Raw genomic sequence first — 20,468 nt, 5'->3', positions numbered from 1 at the left:
CCATAGTTCTCTTCCCGGCTGCTTCACTTCTGATCCAGCTCTCTGCTATGGCCGGGGAAAGCAGTGGAAGATGGCCCAAGTCCTTGGGCCCCTGCACCCATGTGGGAGACCTGGAAGAAGCCCCTGGCTCATGGCTTCGGATTGGCCCAGCTCTGGCCATTTGGGAAGTGCACCAGCAGATGGAAGACCTTTCTCACTGTCCCTCTCATCTGTAGCCCTACCTCTCAAAATATTAAAAAAAAAAGCCGCTAGTTGTCTTCAGGCCATGTCACAACAAAACTTGGATCTTTGCATTGGCTCCATCTAGTGGCTAAATATGGGGCAACACCAACTTCTACCACATTTTTAGAACTGCTCTTGGAGCTCTGGATTTCCAGAACCGCGGTGGAGTGACATAGATACCTACACCAAGTTTTTGTCAACAAGAAATTACAGAACTTAGTTCCACAGCAAAAACAAATGGGAGCCAGCACTGTGGCCTAGCGGGTAAAGATGCTGCCTGCAGTGCTGGCAATCCCATATGGGCGCTGGTTCTTGTCCTGGCTGCTCCACTTCCGATCCAGCTCTCTGCTGTGGCCTGGGAAAACAGTTGTACTTGGGCCCCTGCACCCATGTGGGAGAAGCTCCTGGCTCCTGCCTTAGGATTGGCCCAGCTCTGGCCGTTTGGGGAGTGCACCAGCAGATGGAAGATTTCTCGCTCTCTGCCTCTGCCTCTCTGTAACTCGGCCTTTCAAATGAATAAATCAATATTTAAAAAAAAAAAAAAAAGGATATCTGTCAGTATATGGAACTTGACTTTTTTTTGTAAAAGATTTATTTACTTGAAAGAGCTACACAGAGAAGGAGAGGCAAAGAGTGAGAGGTCTTCATCCGCTGGTTCACTCCCCAATTGGCCACAACAGCCGGAGCTCGCCAATCTGAAGCCAGGAGCTAGGAGCTGCTTCACTTTCTTTCCTGCGGCTGCAGGGGCCCAAGGACTGGGGCCATCTTCTACTGCTTGCCCAGGCCATAGCAGACAGCTGGATCAGAAGTGGAGCAGCCGAGACTTGAATTGGCGCCCCTATGGGATGCCAGCACTGCAGGCAGCGTCATTACCTGCTAGGCCACAGCACTGGCCCTGAAACTTGACTTTTAAAGCAAGATTCAAATAATTATATTAAAGGGGCAGCATTTGGCCTAATAAAGATGCCCACTAGGCATCCCATATCAGAGTACCTGAGTTTGACCACCAGACTCCGACTCCAGTTTCCTGCTAATGTGAACTCTGGGAAGGCAGCTTGGGATGGCTCATGTAGTGATTGGGTTCCTGCATCCCACATGGAAACCTGGATTGAGTTCTTGGCTTTCCTGGATTTGGGCCCAATGGGGAGCCATTACAGGCATTTGGATAGTGACCAGCAGATGAGAGCACACAAATGCTCTTTGCCTGCCTCTCAAATATTTAAAATTTTTAAAAACACATTCAAGATTTTTCATTGTTCCTAAGAATATTAGTAAGTGAAAGATTCTGCAGTTACCATACAGATTCAGGTTGGCTCTGACACAGAAAGCATGGCATTCACATGCGTATGCTTTAAGAATTATCTAACCTGTCAACTGTACTTAGATGATGAAATAGAGCTTTTGAGTAGATAAGGAGTCAAGAACATTTTCAAAAGAGTAGTTGGGAAACCAGACTGCACTTTTGAGTTTCCAAGTAATTTAAAGGTGACTTCTATTTTGCTATTGTTATAAATGTTTTAACATTTTTGTTTTTGTTTTTTTGACAGAGTGGACATTGAGAGAGAGAAAGGTCTTCCTTTTGCCGTTGGTTCACCCTCCAATGGCCGCCGGCACACCGCGCTGATCCCAAGGCAGGAGCCAGGTGCTTCTCCTGGTCTCCCATGCAGATGCAGGGCCCAAGCACTTAGGCCATCCTCCACTGCACTCCCTGGCCACAGCAGAGAGCTGGCCTGGAAGAGGGGCAACCGGGACAGAATCCAGCGCCCTGACCAGGACTAGAACCCGGTGTGCCATGCGCCGCAGGCGGAGGATTAGCCTACTGAGCCGCGGCGCCGGCCATAAATGTTTTAACATTTTCTCTAAGGAAAGCCATTTCACTAAAGTTCGAATTATGTTAGGGCGTTAAAACAAATACAAGGGGGCTTTCTAAAAGTTCATAAAAAAAAAAGAGGTAAGCTTGCTTTGATACAAAGGATTTTTTTAAATTCAAGCATAATTTTTTTCACATTGTCCACTTTTTATTGAAAACAATGCAGTTTCCAGTTTGTCTTGCACCAAAATAAACATCTCTTGTAAAAAATTTATTTGAAAGGCAGAGACATGTTTTCCAGCCACTGGTATACTCTTTTCACATGCCCACAATAGCCCACAAAGACAGGGACTCAACTGGGGTGAAGGCAGGAGCCAAGAACTCCATCTGGATCTTCCATGTGGGGGACAGAGACTCAATCCTGAACCATCATATGCTGCCTCCGGAATGTACATCAGCATGAAGCTGGAATCCAAATAGAGCCAGGACTCCAATCCAGGCTTTCAACATGGGATGCAGCTATCCCAAGGGGCTTAATAGCTGTATCACTAAAACTTGCCCTTTAATTTCATTTTTCCACAAATTTTTTGAACAGTCCTCATTAATCTGGCCCCATAATAGGTAAGTACATGTACAAAGTGTTATCTAATACACTACTGCAGGTGGAGAAAAAGTCAAAAGTGAAAATAACCACTGAATGCTAAATATTTGGAACCCTTAATCAGTACTGGAATCTCTTTTAAAAATGGGGGGGACCCCACAAGCCTTAGGGCGTTTTAGAGTCTATTCCAGTGGCTCTTCAAGATGACTGTTGCCATGTTACAAAAACTGCGATGTTCCAAAACCTACACACATACTGTTTTCTCCCTGTTCACAAAGGGAAATGGGCTGTCTGTTTCTGGCATCTTCAATTACTGTTCTTCAAATCTTCTCGATTTTTCTCTCCCCTGTTTAAAACAAGTTTGGGAGCAGGCAAGTGGCACGGCAGTTAAGTCTCCCACTTTGTGCACTCACATTCCATTTTGGGCTGCCTGGTTCAAGTCCCAGCTCAGCTTCCAATTCCAGCTTCCTGTTAATACACATCCTGGGAAGCAACCAATGATGGCTCAAGGACTTAGGTTCCTGCCACATGGGTCCCTGGCTTTGACCTGGCCCAGCCATGACTGTTGTGAGCTTTTGGGAAGTGAACCCACAGATGAACATCCCTGCCTTTCAAATAAAATGAAAATAAATAAATAACCTTTTAAAAGAAGTGAAGGAGTGGACATTCAGCCCACTGGTTAAGAAGTTAGTTCAGACCCCCATGTCACACATTGGAGTACCTGGGTTTGAGGCCAGCTCCAGCTCCTGACTCCAATTTCCTGTTAATGCAGACTCTGGGAGGCAGCAATGACTGTTTAAAGTAATTGGGTTCCTGTTATCCACCTGGGAGACCTAGATGGCATTCCCAGCTCCTGGCTTTTGCCCAGCCCAGGCATTTGGGAAATGAACCAGCAATGTAAACTCTCTTAAAATTTAAGAAGTTAGGATACTACTTGTATTTCTGTTGGACTGATATTCTAAGGAAAAGCACTTACCTTGGAGAATAAAAAGTTTTGTGGCATTTTAAAGGAAAGTTGTGGATCAGGAAGCAGGTGGATTTTCCTGACTGCTTGATAACATTAAAACCGGCCCCACAGAAAAAACTGGGGTTGGGGTTGGTGCAAAGACTATATAATGTGCAGGGGAGAGATTAACTCTAGCCTCCTAAAGGACCTAGTTTTGCCTGAACCTTCTTCATACTAACTCCTTCCTTCTAGCCTAGGCTTTTCTATAAATACAAAAAATTCTTAGATTGCAGTATATTGATTTACTTGTCAATCATGCCTGTTTTGTCAAAATAGCTCAATTACCAAAGTAAATAATGCCAAGAGTTTAAAAAACTATTCTGATTTATAGACATTTATCTTTAAAAACCTACTAGGCAAAGACCTTTTCAAGCAGAATTTTGTTCTAATGTTTTGTAACTTCTCATTCCCAGTGAAGAACCTTTCTGTAATTTAAAAATTTTTAAGTTCATTAACATTTCATGGTAGATTTTTAATTTTATAAGCATCAGAGCTTATTTCAAGAACAGATTCCACTTGCCTAATCTTGTATCTTCAAAAAAGAGAGCCTACTGTAAATGTTTCATGTTGAACATTATATTTATTAAATATGGATTTGAAGCTAACCCCATAAACTTCTAAGTTAACTAATTTTAAAATCAAATAATTAGTATATATTTTGGTAGTTTTTAAAAATAATACAACAGCATTAGTAACTATCTTTATTCTCAAACTGATAAAAGCATTTAACATATACTTTACAGTATAAACAAATTAAGTGCTATGCATTTTACTTTAAAGTGACAAAGTATTTCAAGCATTATATAATTCAATTTGTACAAAAACTAAATTTCCAAATAAAGCTTTGGTTAGTAGAACTGATTATGTACTGTGAAATCCATTTTCCAAAGTTGTTCAAGAGAGGAAAAATAAAATCATCCACTAATACCAATATGTCTTGTACAAACAAAGGTCTTTACTATTTATCAAGAAGGAAAATAATACAATAATTTATTTTACTTTTCAAGTCTGGATCAACCTTTTTTCTTTCTCATTTTTATGTGGCTACAGGGTAGAATACCATTACTTTTGAAAAGCATACTTTACACAGAAAATCACCTTTTATTTTATTCTTATAAAGGTCATCTATTTTAAGATTCTTAGCTTCCATAACTAACAAGACATCTTCTAAAAGTCACACTACTGAAGAGAGCCATTTCAAATATGACTATATTCCACTGGGGGTAAACTGCTAATTTCCCTTAGGAGGGGAATATTTACTAGCACTAGTGCCTGGAATCAAAGTTTATATAATTTCAAGAAAAAAAAACAAAAACAAAAACAAAATATAGCCCCAAACTTAGTAGTTTTACAGACTCTAAAATGCATGGCTTACCTTTATTCATATGAAAGTAATATAAAATACTACTTAAATAATATAAAAAATCAGCTCAACCAAATTAACAATCACGAAACTGCAGACATTTTTCTATTAAAGTTTTCCAGTTTACTGAGCAATATTTACTCAAAAATATGTTTATCAACTTAAACACAGCCTCTTTAAAATTCACTGTTTATGCTGAACTATACACTGGGTGCTCCTTTTATGGTTTTTAAAATTCTACTTACAATTATATAATTCCAAAATGGAAAAAAAGAGCCATCACTAAAATTCACTGGAAACTAATATTCTTTCATGGAAACAACGTATAAACATTTTAAAGTTCTACCCTTAATTATTTCAATTTGGCTTTTTAAAGTAGATAAGCTTTTCATTTTGATTACTGTGTAATACTTCAAACTAGTTTAAACAAAGATAAAGAAAACCAAGGAGAAATAGTAAAGCATTCCTTACTTTACATACAATGCCTCAAGTGCCACATAAAAAGTAACATCACAGAAAAGAACTTACATGGTTTAGCAGATTATAGAACAAACCTAAGAGTTTATACAAAGCTAAACACTGTCTCCCATTCCATTTATTTTCTTTTAATTTGATCTTGGCTCTGAGTATTATCTTTCTATAGTAACCATTGTGTGACACCTTTTCTAAGGGTTCCAATTATTCTTATGTATTTCTTTTTCTTTAAACTGCTTTGTAACATTAGAGAACATTCAACCAATCTTTTTCATTAGATAAGATATATTCTACATTTTTCTCACAAAATGCTCACTTTCCTGAGCTATATTAAACACCTTATAACAGGTGTATGTATAACTGAAGACCCTAAAATGTCAAGTTTACATTTTTAAAAAATGCATAGAGAACATAACATTTCAGAAAACCTATTAGTACTCATTTCTTGAATATTAAAATATATAGGTTTTGTTTCCTTCAGACTGTAAACTGTTTAACTTTTAAAACTGGTTATTACTTTCATACCTGAAACTACCTCTTTTTTGGAGATTTGATTGTTGTTATACTAAAGAAACAAATGGAGTTTTCTGAAACAATCCTTATATACTCAACTGAAGTTATCAAATTTCTGTGCCACAAAATAGTAGAATTATATCGTAACTACAGCAAATAAACTTTTATTATAATACATTTGCTTGAAGTTAAGGTGCTATTTGTCATGCCCTATTATCATGCGGTCTTTACCAAGTGGGCATCATGTCTGGAAACCATACCCTACCGAGATGCTTAGACACCTCCCAATGAATCTGCTCCAAATTATACTTTTGATCAGGAATTAATACTTCTTCCATAATGGATAACTGAGACAGGCGGCCACCACACATCTTCACAAACTCAACAAAGGCACTACATGAGACTTCACATTCACCTAGTCCAATGGCTGACAAATTTTTGCAACGTTCTGCAATGCGAATTAACTCTTCATCAAGTGGTCGTAATCCATTAGCACATACTACTAGTTCAACTAGCCTGGGGCAGGTCATTCCCACACGGCCAAGCACATCTTTGCTGACTGATCTCCCAAAGTAAAGATGGGTAGCAGGTATTTCATAACGAAAGAATGGGTCAAATTCCTCTTCATATAAAAAAAAATACATCACTAAGTTCACTTTGGGCGAATGTTTGATGAAAGCATCCCAGCTGCTCTTCTGAATAGTATGAAAGTGTGTTTGCCCAGGATTCTCACTGACTACATCAATGCGCAAATGTTCTAAACGAACGTGTTTTTCAGAAGACAAAGCAAGTAGCAACTCATCACTTAGTAAGTGGTAGTTCAGGGCCAGTTCTCGTAAGCCATGACACTGATCAGCCACACAAAGGATACCTTGGAAGAAAAACACAAAGTTACTTGCAAGTTTTTATACAAGTTCATCTGTTTAGAACTTTAACCATGGACACATCCCACAAAATGTTGCTGTAGTTCTCTTACCACACAGCTATACATAATTTAGTTGTATAATTGAATTAGTAGACAAGTCGAATCTATTACTAATTTTCTCTAGAAGAAAATGAAACCAATTCTAAATCCTAATAAAACTCACTTATCACCTCAGAAGAAACATAATATTAATAAGTGTGTCATTTATAATATATACCAGAGCTAATTTTATCCCATACACAGTGTTGTATTTTTTTTTTACTTTGTTAACTTAATTAACTACTGGTTAAAAAAATTCTAACACTAAACTTATAGCTGAAAATAAGAAAAATTACATGATCACTTTAAGGGTCTGAAGGAAAATCTTTTTGAAATTCAAACCCTAATTCTAATAGCTCCTGGCTTCAGATTGGCCCAGCTCCAGCCATTGTGGCCATGTCAGGATTGAACCAGCAGATGGAAGACCTCTCTCTGTCTCTCCCTCTGTCTGTAACTTTGCCTCTCAAATAATTAAGTAAATCTTTTTAAAAAAACTGATTCACATAACTAAATTTACGAAATAAAAAAGGTTTCCACCAAATAATTTAAAGTTTAATTGCTGACAGTATGTTTACCAAATGACTAAGAAAAAAAATAATTAAGATCTCACTAGGTAAGACAGTCAAAAATAACCAACAAAGTCTCATTAATGGAAATACATAGCGCCAGGCACGGTGGCACGCGCCTGTAGTCCCAGCTACTCGGGAGGCTGAGGCTAGAGGACTGCTCAAGTCCAGGAGTTCTGGGCTGTCGTGCACTATGCTGATTTGGTGTCCACACTAAATTCGACATCAATACGGTGACCTCCCAGGAGCAGGGGACCACTAGGTTGCCTAAGGAGGGGTGAACCGACACAGGTCAGAAATACATAGCATGACACTAGGAGCTCTAACACACCCAGAAAGCAGTCCTTTACAAAGTTTTCTAGGGGATTCTTCTTCTCTTAAAGCCCCACCACTCCATGCCACTCTGGCTGGAGGTCTGTGACTCTAATAAATCTTGCTTTTAAATCTCAAAAAAAAAAAAAAAAAAAAAAAAGAGAGAATGCTTTCTGTACTTAGGGCAACACACTTCATAACTACCCAAAACTGTTACCTAGCAACAGATGACTGCCAAAGATCAGTATTTGATCTTCAAAGTGACCTCATGTAAGAATTCTACCCACTTGGGGCCAGTGCTGTGCAATAGTGGGTAAAGCTACCACTTGCACTGGCGGCATCTCATGTGGGCTCTTGTTCGGGTCCCGGCTACTCTACTTCGGATCCAGCTCTCTGCTGTGGCCTAGGAAAGCAATAGAGGATGGCCCAAGTGCTTGGGCCCCTGCACCCGCGTGGGAGACCCAGAGCCCAGAGGAAGCCCCTGGCTCTGGATCGGCACAGCTCCGACCATTGTGGCCAGTTAGGGAGTGAATCAGTGGGTGAAGGACCTCTCTCTCTCTCTCTCTATCTCTGTCTCTGCCTCTCCTTCTGTGTGTAACTCTTTCAAACAAATAAATAAAGTCTTTAAAGAAAATAAAATTCTACCCCAAGAGGCACTCTCTACTAGCTAATAACCTACTCAATACATTCCTTTTTATGTTTAGAAACAAGGAAAATAACAAAACACACACAGTATTTTCATCTACTGTTTACTGTACAAGTCTAATATACTGGGTACTAGCTGTTTTCCCCCAAATCCTGAAAAAAGTTTTAGAAAACCAGTTATTTCTAATTTAGAAGTTGAGGCAGCCAGCTAAAAAAATAGCAAAGTTGGACTACAAACACCAGCTAAATGACTGTTACATTCATGCATTTAACTACTGGTTAAAAAGGGATAAGACAAAGGCCGTCAAAGGTCAAAATTTACAGCAATGGGAAAAGATACAACAGAATCAGAGAAAAGAAAAATTCAATCACCACAATGAGAGTCACCAGAAGAGGAAGTAATGGACAACAGTGCTTTACTATTTACTGCCAAGCTTCTGTCCTCCACAAGGTATGTATGTACTCTGAAATACACCCTGATCATCCTACAAGGTAACAGGAGCACATCATTATCCTTTTGCAGTCTCAAAAAGCTTGATAGAGACAACACATGGGAAACGGTAACCAAAGATGCAAATGAAAGAAACTTTGAGATGCCATTTATTAACTACTAAAGGTGCAGTGGAAGCATAATTCTACAAATGGCTCCCAAGATCCCACACGCTAACACCTGTCATCTGTGAATACAGTAAGATGCCATGTCCATAACTGTATTATGCTGTATAGTACAGTTGGCCCCATAGATTACCTGATCTAAACACATGAACCCCTTTAAAAGCAGTTTTCTGCTGCCACTGTGACACAGTAGCTTAAGCCACAGCTTGCAATGCTGGCATCCCATATCAGAGTGCTGGTTTGAGTCCTGACTGCTCTACTTCCATTCCTACTTGCTGCTAATGCACCTGGAAAAGCAGTAGAAGACAGCCAAATACTGAGACCCTTGTCACTCATGTGGGAGACAGGAAGGAGTTCCTAGCTCCAGGTTTTGGCTCGTCCACATTTGGATGTTGTGGTCATTTCAGGAGTGAATCAGCAGATCTATCTCACTCCCTCGCTCTCTCCCTGCCCCCCGTTGCTCTGCCTTTGAAATAAATAAATCTTTTAAAAAGATAAAAATTTTCTCTGGCTGGTTGCAAAAGATGGAGACTGAGAGAGGCTACAAGTGCAAAGGAGATTCAACATGTTACTCATGGCTTTAAGATGGAGAGGGCCAAGAAAAAAAAAATTGCAAGCAAGTCTGAGACAAAGACTCCCACACACAGCCTGTTGCTGACAGCAATAAGGAAATGAAATGCCAACCTATAACTGCAAAGAACTGAATTCAACCAACGACTTGAATGAGTGTCAGAGCTCGAATCCTTCTTTGTGCCTCCAAAGTAAGAGTCTAGCCTCCTTGCCACTTTGACTTCAGCCTTGTAAGCAAAGAAGGCAGCTGAGTCATGCCTACACTTCTGACCTAGAGAACTGTGAAGGAATAAATAGGTGTTGTGTGCTCACTTGGACTTACCCCTAATGGTAGAGCTAGAAATGTGCTAAGGGATTCCAAATCCCATTAAGGTGGCATGTACCAATGCCATCTTACTAAAGTGATCAGTTTAAGTTCATAATTGATCATAAATATAGGATTAAGTGTCAGAGGGATCACATAAACAAGACTAATAATAACTGATAGAATTAAAAAAGCAGAGAACGATCCAACATGGGAAGTGGGATACACCGCAGACTCATAGAATGGCAGCTACCCTAAACAGCACTCTGGCCTCAGAATCAGCCCCTAAGGTGTTCAGATCTGGCTAAAAAGCCCATGAGAGTTTATCAGGCATGGAAAGTCAAGACACTACAGCAAAAAAAAAAAAAAAATCTAAATTAAAGATCTCTGTGAGTGAGATCCCAGTGGAAAGAATGGGCCATCAAAGAAGGCGGTACCTTTCTCTGAAGGGAGAAGAGAACTTCCACTTTGATTATGGCCTTGTCTAAATAAGATCTAATAAGATCAAGAGGCTTCCACAGCCTTGGCAGCTCATGACAAGAGCCTTGAGTAATTAGTGACGTCATAAATAAGAGTGTCAACTGTTAAAACAACAACAGGAGTCACTGTGCACTTGCTCCCCATGTAGGATCTCTGTCCTTAATGTGTTGTACCATGTGAATTAACGGTAAAACTAGTCTTCAAACAGTACTTCATTCTCTGTGTGTCTGTGTGGGTGCAAACTGTTGAAATCTTTACTTAGTATATACTAAATTGATCTTCTGTATATAAAGATAATTGAAAATGAATCTTGATGAAGAATGGGATGGGAGAGGGAGTAGGAGATGGGATGGTTTGTGGGTGGGAGGGTGGTTATAGGGAGAAAAAAACCACTATAATCCAAAAGTTGTACTTTTGAAATTTACATTGATTAAATAAAAGTTAAAAACAAAACAAAACAAAAAAACACAACCAAATGGAACTTCTGGAAATAAAAAAAAATTGGAATAAAAAATAAATAATAAGCTGCTACATTTGTTAGTTATGTATCACTAGAAAACTAGTAAGGAGTTACAAGTGTTTACTTAACATAGTTACAAAGATAAAAGTGGTATACTATTAGAAATAAGTGATTAAAAAGACAACCCAATTAAAAATAGGCAAAGGATCCGAATAGATATTTCTCCACAAAAGGTATAAAAATGGGGGCCGGCACCATGGCACAGTAGGTTAATCCTCTGCGCGGCGCTGGCATCCCATATGGGCATCGGTTCTCATCCCGGCTGCCCCTCTTCCAGTCCAGCTCTCTGCTTATGGCCTAGCAGTACAAGATGGCCCAAGTTCTTGGGCCCACATCCACGTGGGAGACCAGGAAGAAGCACCTGGCTGCAGGCTTCAGATCGGCGCAGCTCCGGCCGTTGCAGTCATTTGGGGAGTGAACCAACAGAAGGAAGACCTTTCTCTCTCTCTCTCTCTCACTGTCTGTAACTTTAACACTTAAATAAAATAAAAATTTAAAAAAGGTATTAAAATGGCCAAAAAGCACATAAAAAATACTCAACATCATTGTCATCAAGAAAATGCAAATCATAACCACAATGACAGACTAGTTGACAGACAGGATAGCTATAATCAAAAGGATAAATATCAAGTGTTAGGATGTAGAAAAGCTGGAGTCTTCATGCACTAATAATGGCAATGAATGGTCCAGCTGCTATGGAAAACTACCACATGCAAAAACAGTTCATTTTTTTTCTAAAAAGTTTCCTGTTACGGACACTTTTTTTTTTTTTTTTTTTTTTTGACAGGCAGAGTGGATAGTGAGAGAGAGAGACAGAGAGAAAGGTCTTCCTTTTGCCGTTGGTTCACCCTCCAATGGCCGCTGCGGCCAGCGCATTGTGCTGATCCGAAGCCAGGAGCCAGGTGCTTCTCTTGGTCTCCCATGCGGGTGCAGGGCCCAAGGACTTGGGCCATCCTCCACTGCCTTCCCAGGCCATACCAGAGAGCTGGTCTGGAAGAGGGGCAACGGGTTAGAATCCGGCGCCCCACCCGGGACTAGAAACCGGTGTGCCGGCGCAGCTAGGCAGAGGATTAGCCTGTTGAGCCACAGTGCCGGCCTCATTTTTTTAAATCATAGTAAAAGGGCAGGCAATGTGGCGTAGCGGCTAAGGCCGCTGCCTGTAGTGCCAGCATCCCATATGGGCACCAGTTCACGTCCTGGCTGCTCCACTTCCGATACAGCTCTCTGCTATGGCCTGGGAAAGCAGTAGAGGATGGCCCAAGGCCTTGGGCCCCTGACCCACGTGGGAGACCTGGAGGAAGCTCCTGGCTTCTGATCGGCACAGCTCCAGGCATTACAGCCAATTGGGGATTGAACCAGCAACTAGAGGACCTCTGTCTCTCTCTGCCTCTCCTTCTCTCTCTCTGGAACTCTTTCAAATAAATAAATAAATCTTTTAAAAAATCATAGTAAAAAGTATAAACAAGTATACAATCTTAAAAGAACTATAATACAAATGTTAGCTTGTCAGTGAGGAAGAACATTAAATAACTGAATATTCATTTGTTCAGTTAATTCCCCAGAACATACACAATGAGAACCAAAAAACCACAAGACCAAGCAACAGAGAAAAGAAGGTAAGAATAGTATGTTTTCTCATAAACACTCAAATGAGAAAAAAACACAAGCATTCCAAGAACCAACGGAGCTCCAAACACAGTATGAAAGTAACAGAAAATCAAAGGATGAAGCCCAATAAACAGGCAAGGGCCAGAACATACCAACTTTCTAAGACTAGGTAAAGAGTATGGATTTTATTTAAAGCACAGTGATAAAATTTGAAGGAAAATGGAAGGAAAAACCAAATTCACACTTTAGAAGGATTACTCCGGTTGTAATACAGAAATTAGATTACAGAAGAATAGCATTGCAAATTAGGGAATCCATTAAGAGAGTACCATAGAAATATACTGGTGATCTAGACTAGAGTAGTTGTCAAGTAGAGATGGAGAAATGTAGAGACTGAAGGTCTATTTTAGTGATGGAGTTGCAAGACCTTGGTGACTGAGGATGTAGGCAAGGTAAGTAGGAAGAAACAAGGATGTCTGTGAAATTCCTGACAACTGGATCAATGGTGCCACTCACAGAAAGCAAAAGAGGAAGAGCAAGAGATCTGAAATAAAGGGAAAGTTCTTTAGTCCCAAGTACCAGTGAGACATTCTAGAGCACTGGGCTACTGAAAATTTAACACACAGCTCTGAAGTTCCAGAGACACACAGAACAGGAGGTATTAACATACATAACACACCTGAAGCCACTATCCAGAGGACTAAAAAGTCAAAGTCATATAGAATACAAACACCAAAAAGTTAAGGGATGAAAAAGAGAAACCAGCAAAGAGAACAGGAGGGCAATCAGAGAGGAAGGAAGAAATGTCAGGAGTGTAACAAAGAAGCAATAGTCGTTGGTGAACAGCCAGCGGGAGGTGGCGCCCCCTCTATGGCCCAGGGATGGCGGTGCTGCTTCCAGATCTGCTGATCTTCAGGAAGCTGCAGAGATTGAAACCAGAGCTCACCACTGTGCAGGGTGTCCTCCTAGGTATCCACATGACAGGGTTTACAGCTTTAATGGACAGGTGGAGCCTGACCTGCAAGTCGGACCATGACATGGACAAACTGGCCCCCACCTTCAGTTACTACATTAGTGACACTGTGGAGCAGAATGTGCTTCTGGCACTCTGGACAGTGAAACAGAATCCACTGAGTGACATCATTACCTTGGTGACAAAATGCAGTTTGAAGATACAAGAGAAATTTGCGATCTACCACATCAGAAATGGCCAGGACCTGCAGCTAAAGACAGGCAGTAGCTCCTAAAAGAGTGATCTAAGAAGAGAGGAAAAGATATACCTATAAAAATTTCAAAAGAGGCCGGAGCCGTGGCTTAACAGGCTAATCCTCCACCTTGCGGTGCCGGCACACCGGGTTCTAGTCCCGGTCGGGGTGCCGGATTCTATCCCGGTTGCCCCTCTTCCAGGCCAGCTCTCTGCTGTGGCCCGGGAAGGCAGTGGAGGATGGCCCAAGTCCTTGGGCCCTGCACCCGCATGGGAGACCAAGAGAAGCACCTGGCTCCTGGCTTCAGATCAGCAAGATGCGCTGGCCGCAGCGGCCATTGGAGGGTGAACCAACGGCAAAAGGAAGACCTTTCTCTCTGTCTCTCTCTCTCACTATCCACTCTGCCTGTCAAAAAAATTAAATTAAATTAAAAAAATTTTTAGAGAGAGAAATGACAAACCAGTGGAAAACTGTTATAAAGACAAAGGGTGAATTCCTCTATTATATAGAGAGCACCTAGAAATCAGGAAAAGACTAACATTCTAAGAAATATGGGCGAAGGACATGAGTAAATTGTACGCGGACAAAGAAATACATGTATTTTAACATGTAAAAAGATGGGCACCATCATTCATGATGAGAAAAATGCCAGTTGAAAGTACATTGATATATTCTTTCCTATATATAGACAATACTTCAGATGGTGCACAACACACTCCTGGCGACACTGTGAGGATTGAGTGTTCTCACACTGGTGGAGTGAACAATGGTACAACTTCTATGGAGGGTGATTTGGTAATCTTTATCAAAATTACAAACACATTTGTTCTTTAACCCAGCACTTCTGAACCACTTCTGAACAAATGTTCCTATGGGTATACGTGCAAATGACTGAAATAAATTATTAATTATGGTATGGTTTGTAATAAAAGATTGAAGACAACAAAACAACCCATGTAGAGAAGATTAGTTAAATAATAAGTCTACTCCGGGAGATTCTCTGCAACTTTAGAAAAGCTGTTCTAATATGGCAGTATTGCCAAATCTCGTTAAGCAAAAAAAGTAAAATGTAAAACACTGTTTAGGATGATTTCTTTTATATCAGGAGAGAAAATAACTTTTGTTGTTTATATTTGTATTAAACACAGGAAAGATGTAAGAAACTAGTAAAATTACCTTTAGAGGGAATATAGTAGAAACAAGACATTTTAGTGTATATTATTTATATAATTTCAGGTTTGGAGGGATTTATTTTATTTATTTGAAAGGCAAAGTGACAAGGATAGAAAGAGATCTTCCATCTACACTATATTCCCCAAATGCTCACAGCACCCAGGGCTAGTTCAGGCTGAAGCCTGGAGCTCCATCTTGGTCTCCCCACATGGGTGGCAAGGACAGAATTACTTGGGCCATCACACGCTGCCTCTGTAGAGTATACATTAACAGGAAGCTGAGAGGAGCCAGGACTTGAATGCAGGCATTCCAATTTGGGATGTAGGCATCCCAAACAGGTTCTTAACCCACTGTGTCACATCACTCATCCCTGTAGTTTTACTTTTTGAAATATGTTAATGTATAGCACAGTAAAAAATACAATCCAGTATAATAAAAATTAAAAAACCACATCAAGAATTTCACCCATGATAGTCAATATTATAGGAGAAGCTCAATACATGAATCTTCTTCACAGGAGTCTAGAAGCAAGAGTAAAAATTCATGCTCTTTTATGGCATTTGTCCTTTCCTGCCATTCATTTTGGGGATTTTTGCCCTTTTTTGTTTGGTTGTTTATTTGCTTACTGAGAGATTTTTGATACTGTACATAGAAATATTTGTATACTTTTGAAACTATCATCTTAGTCAAAGAACACATTCATTATGCACAAAAGTTTTTTTATACTCCTTGGTACATCTTTCCTCCTGCCAACTCCCTCCTCATCCCTAAGCAGCCACCAATCTCCTTTCTGTCACCAGATGTTATTCTGCATTTTTTAAAGAATGTTATATAAGTAGGGGTCGGCACTCTGGTCCGGCAGATAAAGCCGCAGCCTGCAGTACCAGCATCACATATGGGTGCCAGTTAGAGACCTGGCTGCTTCACTTCTAATCCAGCTCTTGGCTTATGGCCTGGGAAAGCAGTGGAAGATGGCCCAGGTGCCTGAGCCCCTGCACCCATGTGGGAGAGCTGGAAGAAGCTCCTGGCTCCTGGTTTCAGGTCTGCTCAGCTCTGGTACAGCCATTTGGGGAGTGAACCAACAGATGGAAGATCAATCTCTCTCTCTGTCTCTGTCTCTCTTTGGCTCTGCCTTTCAAATAAATAAATAAATCTTTAAAAAAAAAAAGTACTATATAATGGGATTGTACAGTTGTATTTTTTGGCTACTTTCACAGTAATTATTTTGCAATTCACCTATTTGTACTGTGTATCAACAGTTCATTCTTTTTTATTGCACAGTAATATTGTATTGTGTAATTATACTACAATTTGTTTATCCATTCTTATTTATGGGCATTCAAGTTGTTAATTTCTAGCTTTCACAAATAAAACTGTTATGACATCTGTGGGAAAAAAAAAGCAATAGTCATTAAGTGTCAAATACAATTCAGACAACGTAATGACTATATGAAATGGGAGAAAGGTTTAATAAAATGTTCACTGGAGTAGATAATAGCACCTACTTTCAACTTAGAGAAATTGTCTAAATATGCAAAACAGATAGAAGGAAAATATGTACACATGTTAAATTTTAGTATATGTGCTACTGAAGCAAGCACATGTTAATTTTTAAAATAAAATCTCACAGGGCTATAGTCTTCAACTAAAAAGTATTACAAATAGCCACTCTTTTGCCTTCCTTCCTAAACAACTACTCTGAAAGCCATTAGATGGGAGTAGCTTATACTACACTATTAGAACTGATATGCTTTTTTTTTTTTTTTTTTGACAGGCAGAGTGGATAGTGAGAGAGAGAGAGACAGAGAGAAAGGTCTTCCTTTTTGCCGTTGGTTCACCCTCCAATGGCCGCTGCAGCCGGCACATCGTGCTGATCCAAAGCCAGGAACCAGGTGCTTCTCCTGGTCTCCCATGCGGGTGCAGGGCCCAAAGACTTGGGCCATCCTCCACTGCCTTCCCGGGCCATATAGCAGAGAGCTGGCCTGGAAAAGGGGCAACCGGGATAGAATCCGGCGCCCCGACCAGGACTAGAACCCGGTGTGCCGGCGCCACAAGGCGGAGGATTAGCCTGTTAAGCCACGGCGCTGGCCCTGATATGCATATTTAATAGAATACTGAGCTCACAGTTTCACACAGACACCAGAGGCACTAAGGCTCTGATACAATGTGGCAAATGCTATCCATTATGTTCAGAGTACTGTGGAAACATGCAAGTAAGGGATCTAAACCAGAATGGAGGAGGGACAGTAAAACAGCTAATACCTAAGCTGAAATTAAAGGCTGGACTTCAGTCAGCTAAGGAGGCTTAGAAAATTTTAAGTGTTCCACAGTAAAAATGAATTAACCACACACAAAGGTACAAAGAACTGTAGTTTCATTTGGATCAAGTAAAAGCTGCAGGTGAGTGTAGCAAACAAGATTAAAGAGATGGGTGGAGGTCAAAGTACAAATGACCTTGTACAGTATGAAGCTCTGAGGTTTGGACTTTACTCTCATAAGCAGATCTATACAGTACACAGTAAATTGTAAACAAGGTTACATGGGAAGCAACTGCCAAAACCTTTTCTTCCTAAGTTCTACTTTTTTATTAATATCCTCATCAATACAACTTGATGTGGCAGAGGGCCGGCACCGAGGCTCACTAGGCTAATCCTCCGCCTGTGGCGCTGGCAACCCGGGTTCTAGTCCCGGTTGGGGCACCGGATTCTGTCCCAGTTGCTCCTCTTCCTGTCCAGCTCTCTGCTGTGGCCCAGGAGTGCAATGGAGGATGGCCCAAGTGCTTGGGCCCTGCATCCACATGGGAGACCAGGAGGAAGCACCTGGCTCCCAGCTTTGGATCGGCGCAGTGCGCCAGCCGTAGCAACCACTTGGGGGTGAACCAACGGAAAAAGGAAGACCTCTTTCTCCCTCTCTCTCTCTGTCTAACTCTGCCTGACAAAAAAAAAAAAAAAAGACAACTTGATGTGGCAGAAAGGGCTAGGAAAATACCACAGTGTACCCAGAGAATACCACCACAAAGACCTTTCTTGTGGGAGACTTGGGAAAATATGCAAGTAACTTCCATCCAAGAGAAAATCATTCCCTTGGTTTTCATTATGGCAAGGATTTAGAAAGTGTTTGTAAAGAGATCAAAGATGTAACATTGTCACTTAAAGAAAAAGTTTAACAAATGGTACAGCTAAAGATTGGGAAGGATGTCAGTGGGAAGAATTAAGAAGGCAGCAGAGAGTAATACAAAATTCATGTGCATACTTATTTTTGAATAAACCATATGGAATCAAATACATAATTTAAAACTGAATACTGCAGTGATGATTAGAAAATTTCATGTAAGAAAAGTTGAAAAGAGCTTTTATTTGATGGACTCTTGGCCCCTAAATTCAACTCAGAGAAGGCATTTGTTATAAAACACAAGACCACCATTTAAATACAGCTTTTCAGCCTTTACAGAGCGAGAAAAAAAAACAGCTATGTGGCTGTTCTGACTCAAAACCTACCCTGTTAGCTCAATTACAATTAGAGGAGCACCTCAGGCAGACCTCGTATTTAATTGTATTCATTTTCCAGCACATGCTGTATATAAATTGCCAAATAAGATGATTAGAAAATAAGCTAAAAGTCAGCATCAAGGTTACTAACACTAAATAATTTATAGTATTGTATGATGACACTGAAAATATTTTTATGCAAGAGAGAGGAAATAGTCACACTGACAACCCACCTTCAAGGTTAATGATCACAGTTCTACTAAATTTGATAAACACACCAATGTATTTTAATAAAATTTGTCTGATAAAAACATACAACGTACCTGCTGGAGAGACGTGAGGACAGCTGCTCATTTTTAGCAGCTTGAGTGTGTCACTGTTGTTAGCTACCAATACTTTGAGGGATGGATCATCTACAGGAGTATCATCTATCTTAAGCGAGGACAGGGACTTGGAGTTTACAAATACAACCGTCAGTGCAGAGATAAAATGAGACTGAAAAGCAAAAAGAAAAATTAAAAGTTTCAGTTTTCAGAACTGACAATTGAGGGTCTCCTCTTTTAACACCAATATGGTTCGTCTGAACCCTAATTATGTATTTCATGACTGTTTTAGGGATAGCAACTCTTCACTCTGCTGTGTTGTACCAACCAACACAAAAGCCATGAAAGACTCATTTGGAATGTAGAAGCTCATGTAAAATTTCACTCTAAAACTAAATTGTACTTAAATAAAATTGCCAGTTTAAAACTTTCTCAGTTATACTTATTATCTACAGTGTCTTCAAGATTTCTATTCGGTTTTAATGTACTCTGTCCACAAATACACCAAGAGTATCATTTAACATATTATATACAGGTATCTGTGGACACAGAATCTGACAAGAAACACTCTAGGGAAATAGGGGTTAAAGCATGTTCAAAACATGTGACTCTGAATCAGAGCAGAGACAAGAAACTCCAAGCAGTGGGAAAAGAAACCAGGAGAGTAAGGAAAGGAAGGACATCACATGCACCAGTACATTCCTCTACATAATCAACTTCACCTTCATGTAAGCTTTATAAATTGTCAGCAGAGAAAAAGGATCAGGGCTCATCAATCAAGAAACTACAATGAGACACTCATCTTCTTGGTCACTTTCACTAATGTGCTTTTTCTGCTTATGCTGATTAAATAACATGTTAACTACTGAAATTCTGGTTAACAATTTACTTAAATGTTAGTGTCTTCTAATATTTTCATAACGATTATATCTTTACAATCACATTTCTTCATTAATATGCTCATGTTTTGCATCAAGGATTTTGTTATCCATTCCCTTAGTTCTAGTCAAAAACATTTCTTCCACGTTCTCTTTAGTTCTTTCAGAATTTCCAAAATACAGCAACACCTTATTTGAATCTTCTACAAAAGCTATAAAAGGACAACAGCATAGGGGCCGGCATTGTGGCACCGCAGTCAAGCCGCTACCTGCAACATCAGATCCTATATGAGCATCAGTAAGTGAGCAGGAGTGCCAGTTCCAGTCCCAGCTGCTCCACTTCCTATCCAGCTCCCTGCTAACGCACCTGAGAAGGTAGTGGAAGATGGCCTAAGTCCTCTTTCTCTATCTCTCCCTCTCTAATTCTGCCTTCCAAATAAATTAAACACAGACACACACACACACACACAATTTAAGCATTTGGGGGCTAATTTAACAAGAAAAAGGGCAGTCCCAGATGTATCAATAGTTCTCAAACTAGTACCATATATATGCACAGTGACAACCATTGAATAAAAAGAAAAAAGATTACATTATGTTCAACCTATCTTTTAATATGGTATACAAGTTCAATTCAAAAAGTTCGTGGAAAATGGAATTAGAAGTATAAGTTTGTTTGGAGGTTAAAAAAAAAAAAACTTTTGAAATCTATGCATAGTTTTTTCATAATACATAACACTTTTTTCCAGGTATTATTAAAAAGAAGTTATGCACCAAAAGTTAACTTTTAAAAAAATATTTATTTGAAAGGTAGAACTGGGGGTGGGG

At 40.0% G+C, this 20,468-nt stretch overlaps 1 protein-coding gene across 4 annotated transcripts in view; it reads right to left on the bottom strand.

Moving 5' to 3' along the window:
• Positions 1–4,326: 4,326 nt before the first annotated feature.
• The window catches only part of FBXL3 (F-box and leucine rich repeat protein 3), a 29,398-nt gene continuing 13,256 nt past the window's right edge, over positions 4,327–20,468 (bottom strand). For all 4 annotated transcript variants that reach the window (XM_062194069.1, XM_062194071.1, XM_062194070.1 and 1 more), the window contains exons 4-5: positions 18,763–18,934; positions 4,327–6,860 (exon numbers count right to left, since the gene is read on the bottom strand). In XM_062194069.1, the coding sequence (XP_062050053.1) occupies positions 6,217–6,860; positions 18,763–18,934 (816 nt within the window). In that variant the 3' untranslated portion in view covers positions 4,327–6,216. The remainder of the gene's footprint in view (positions 6,861–18,762; positions 18,935–20,468) is intronic.

The sequence above is a fragment of the Lepus europaeus genome, chromosome 6 (assembly GCF_033115175.1).
Source record: "Lepus europaeus isolate LE1 chromosome 6, mLepTim1.pri, whole genome shotgun sequence".
NCBI lineage: Eukaryota > Metazoa > Chordata > Mammalia > Lagomorpha > Leporidae > Lepus > Lepus europaeus.
This window is presented reverse-complemented; position numbering and strand designations above follow the sequence as displayed.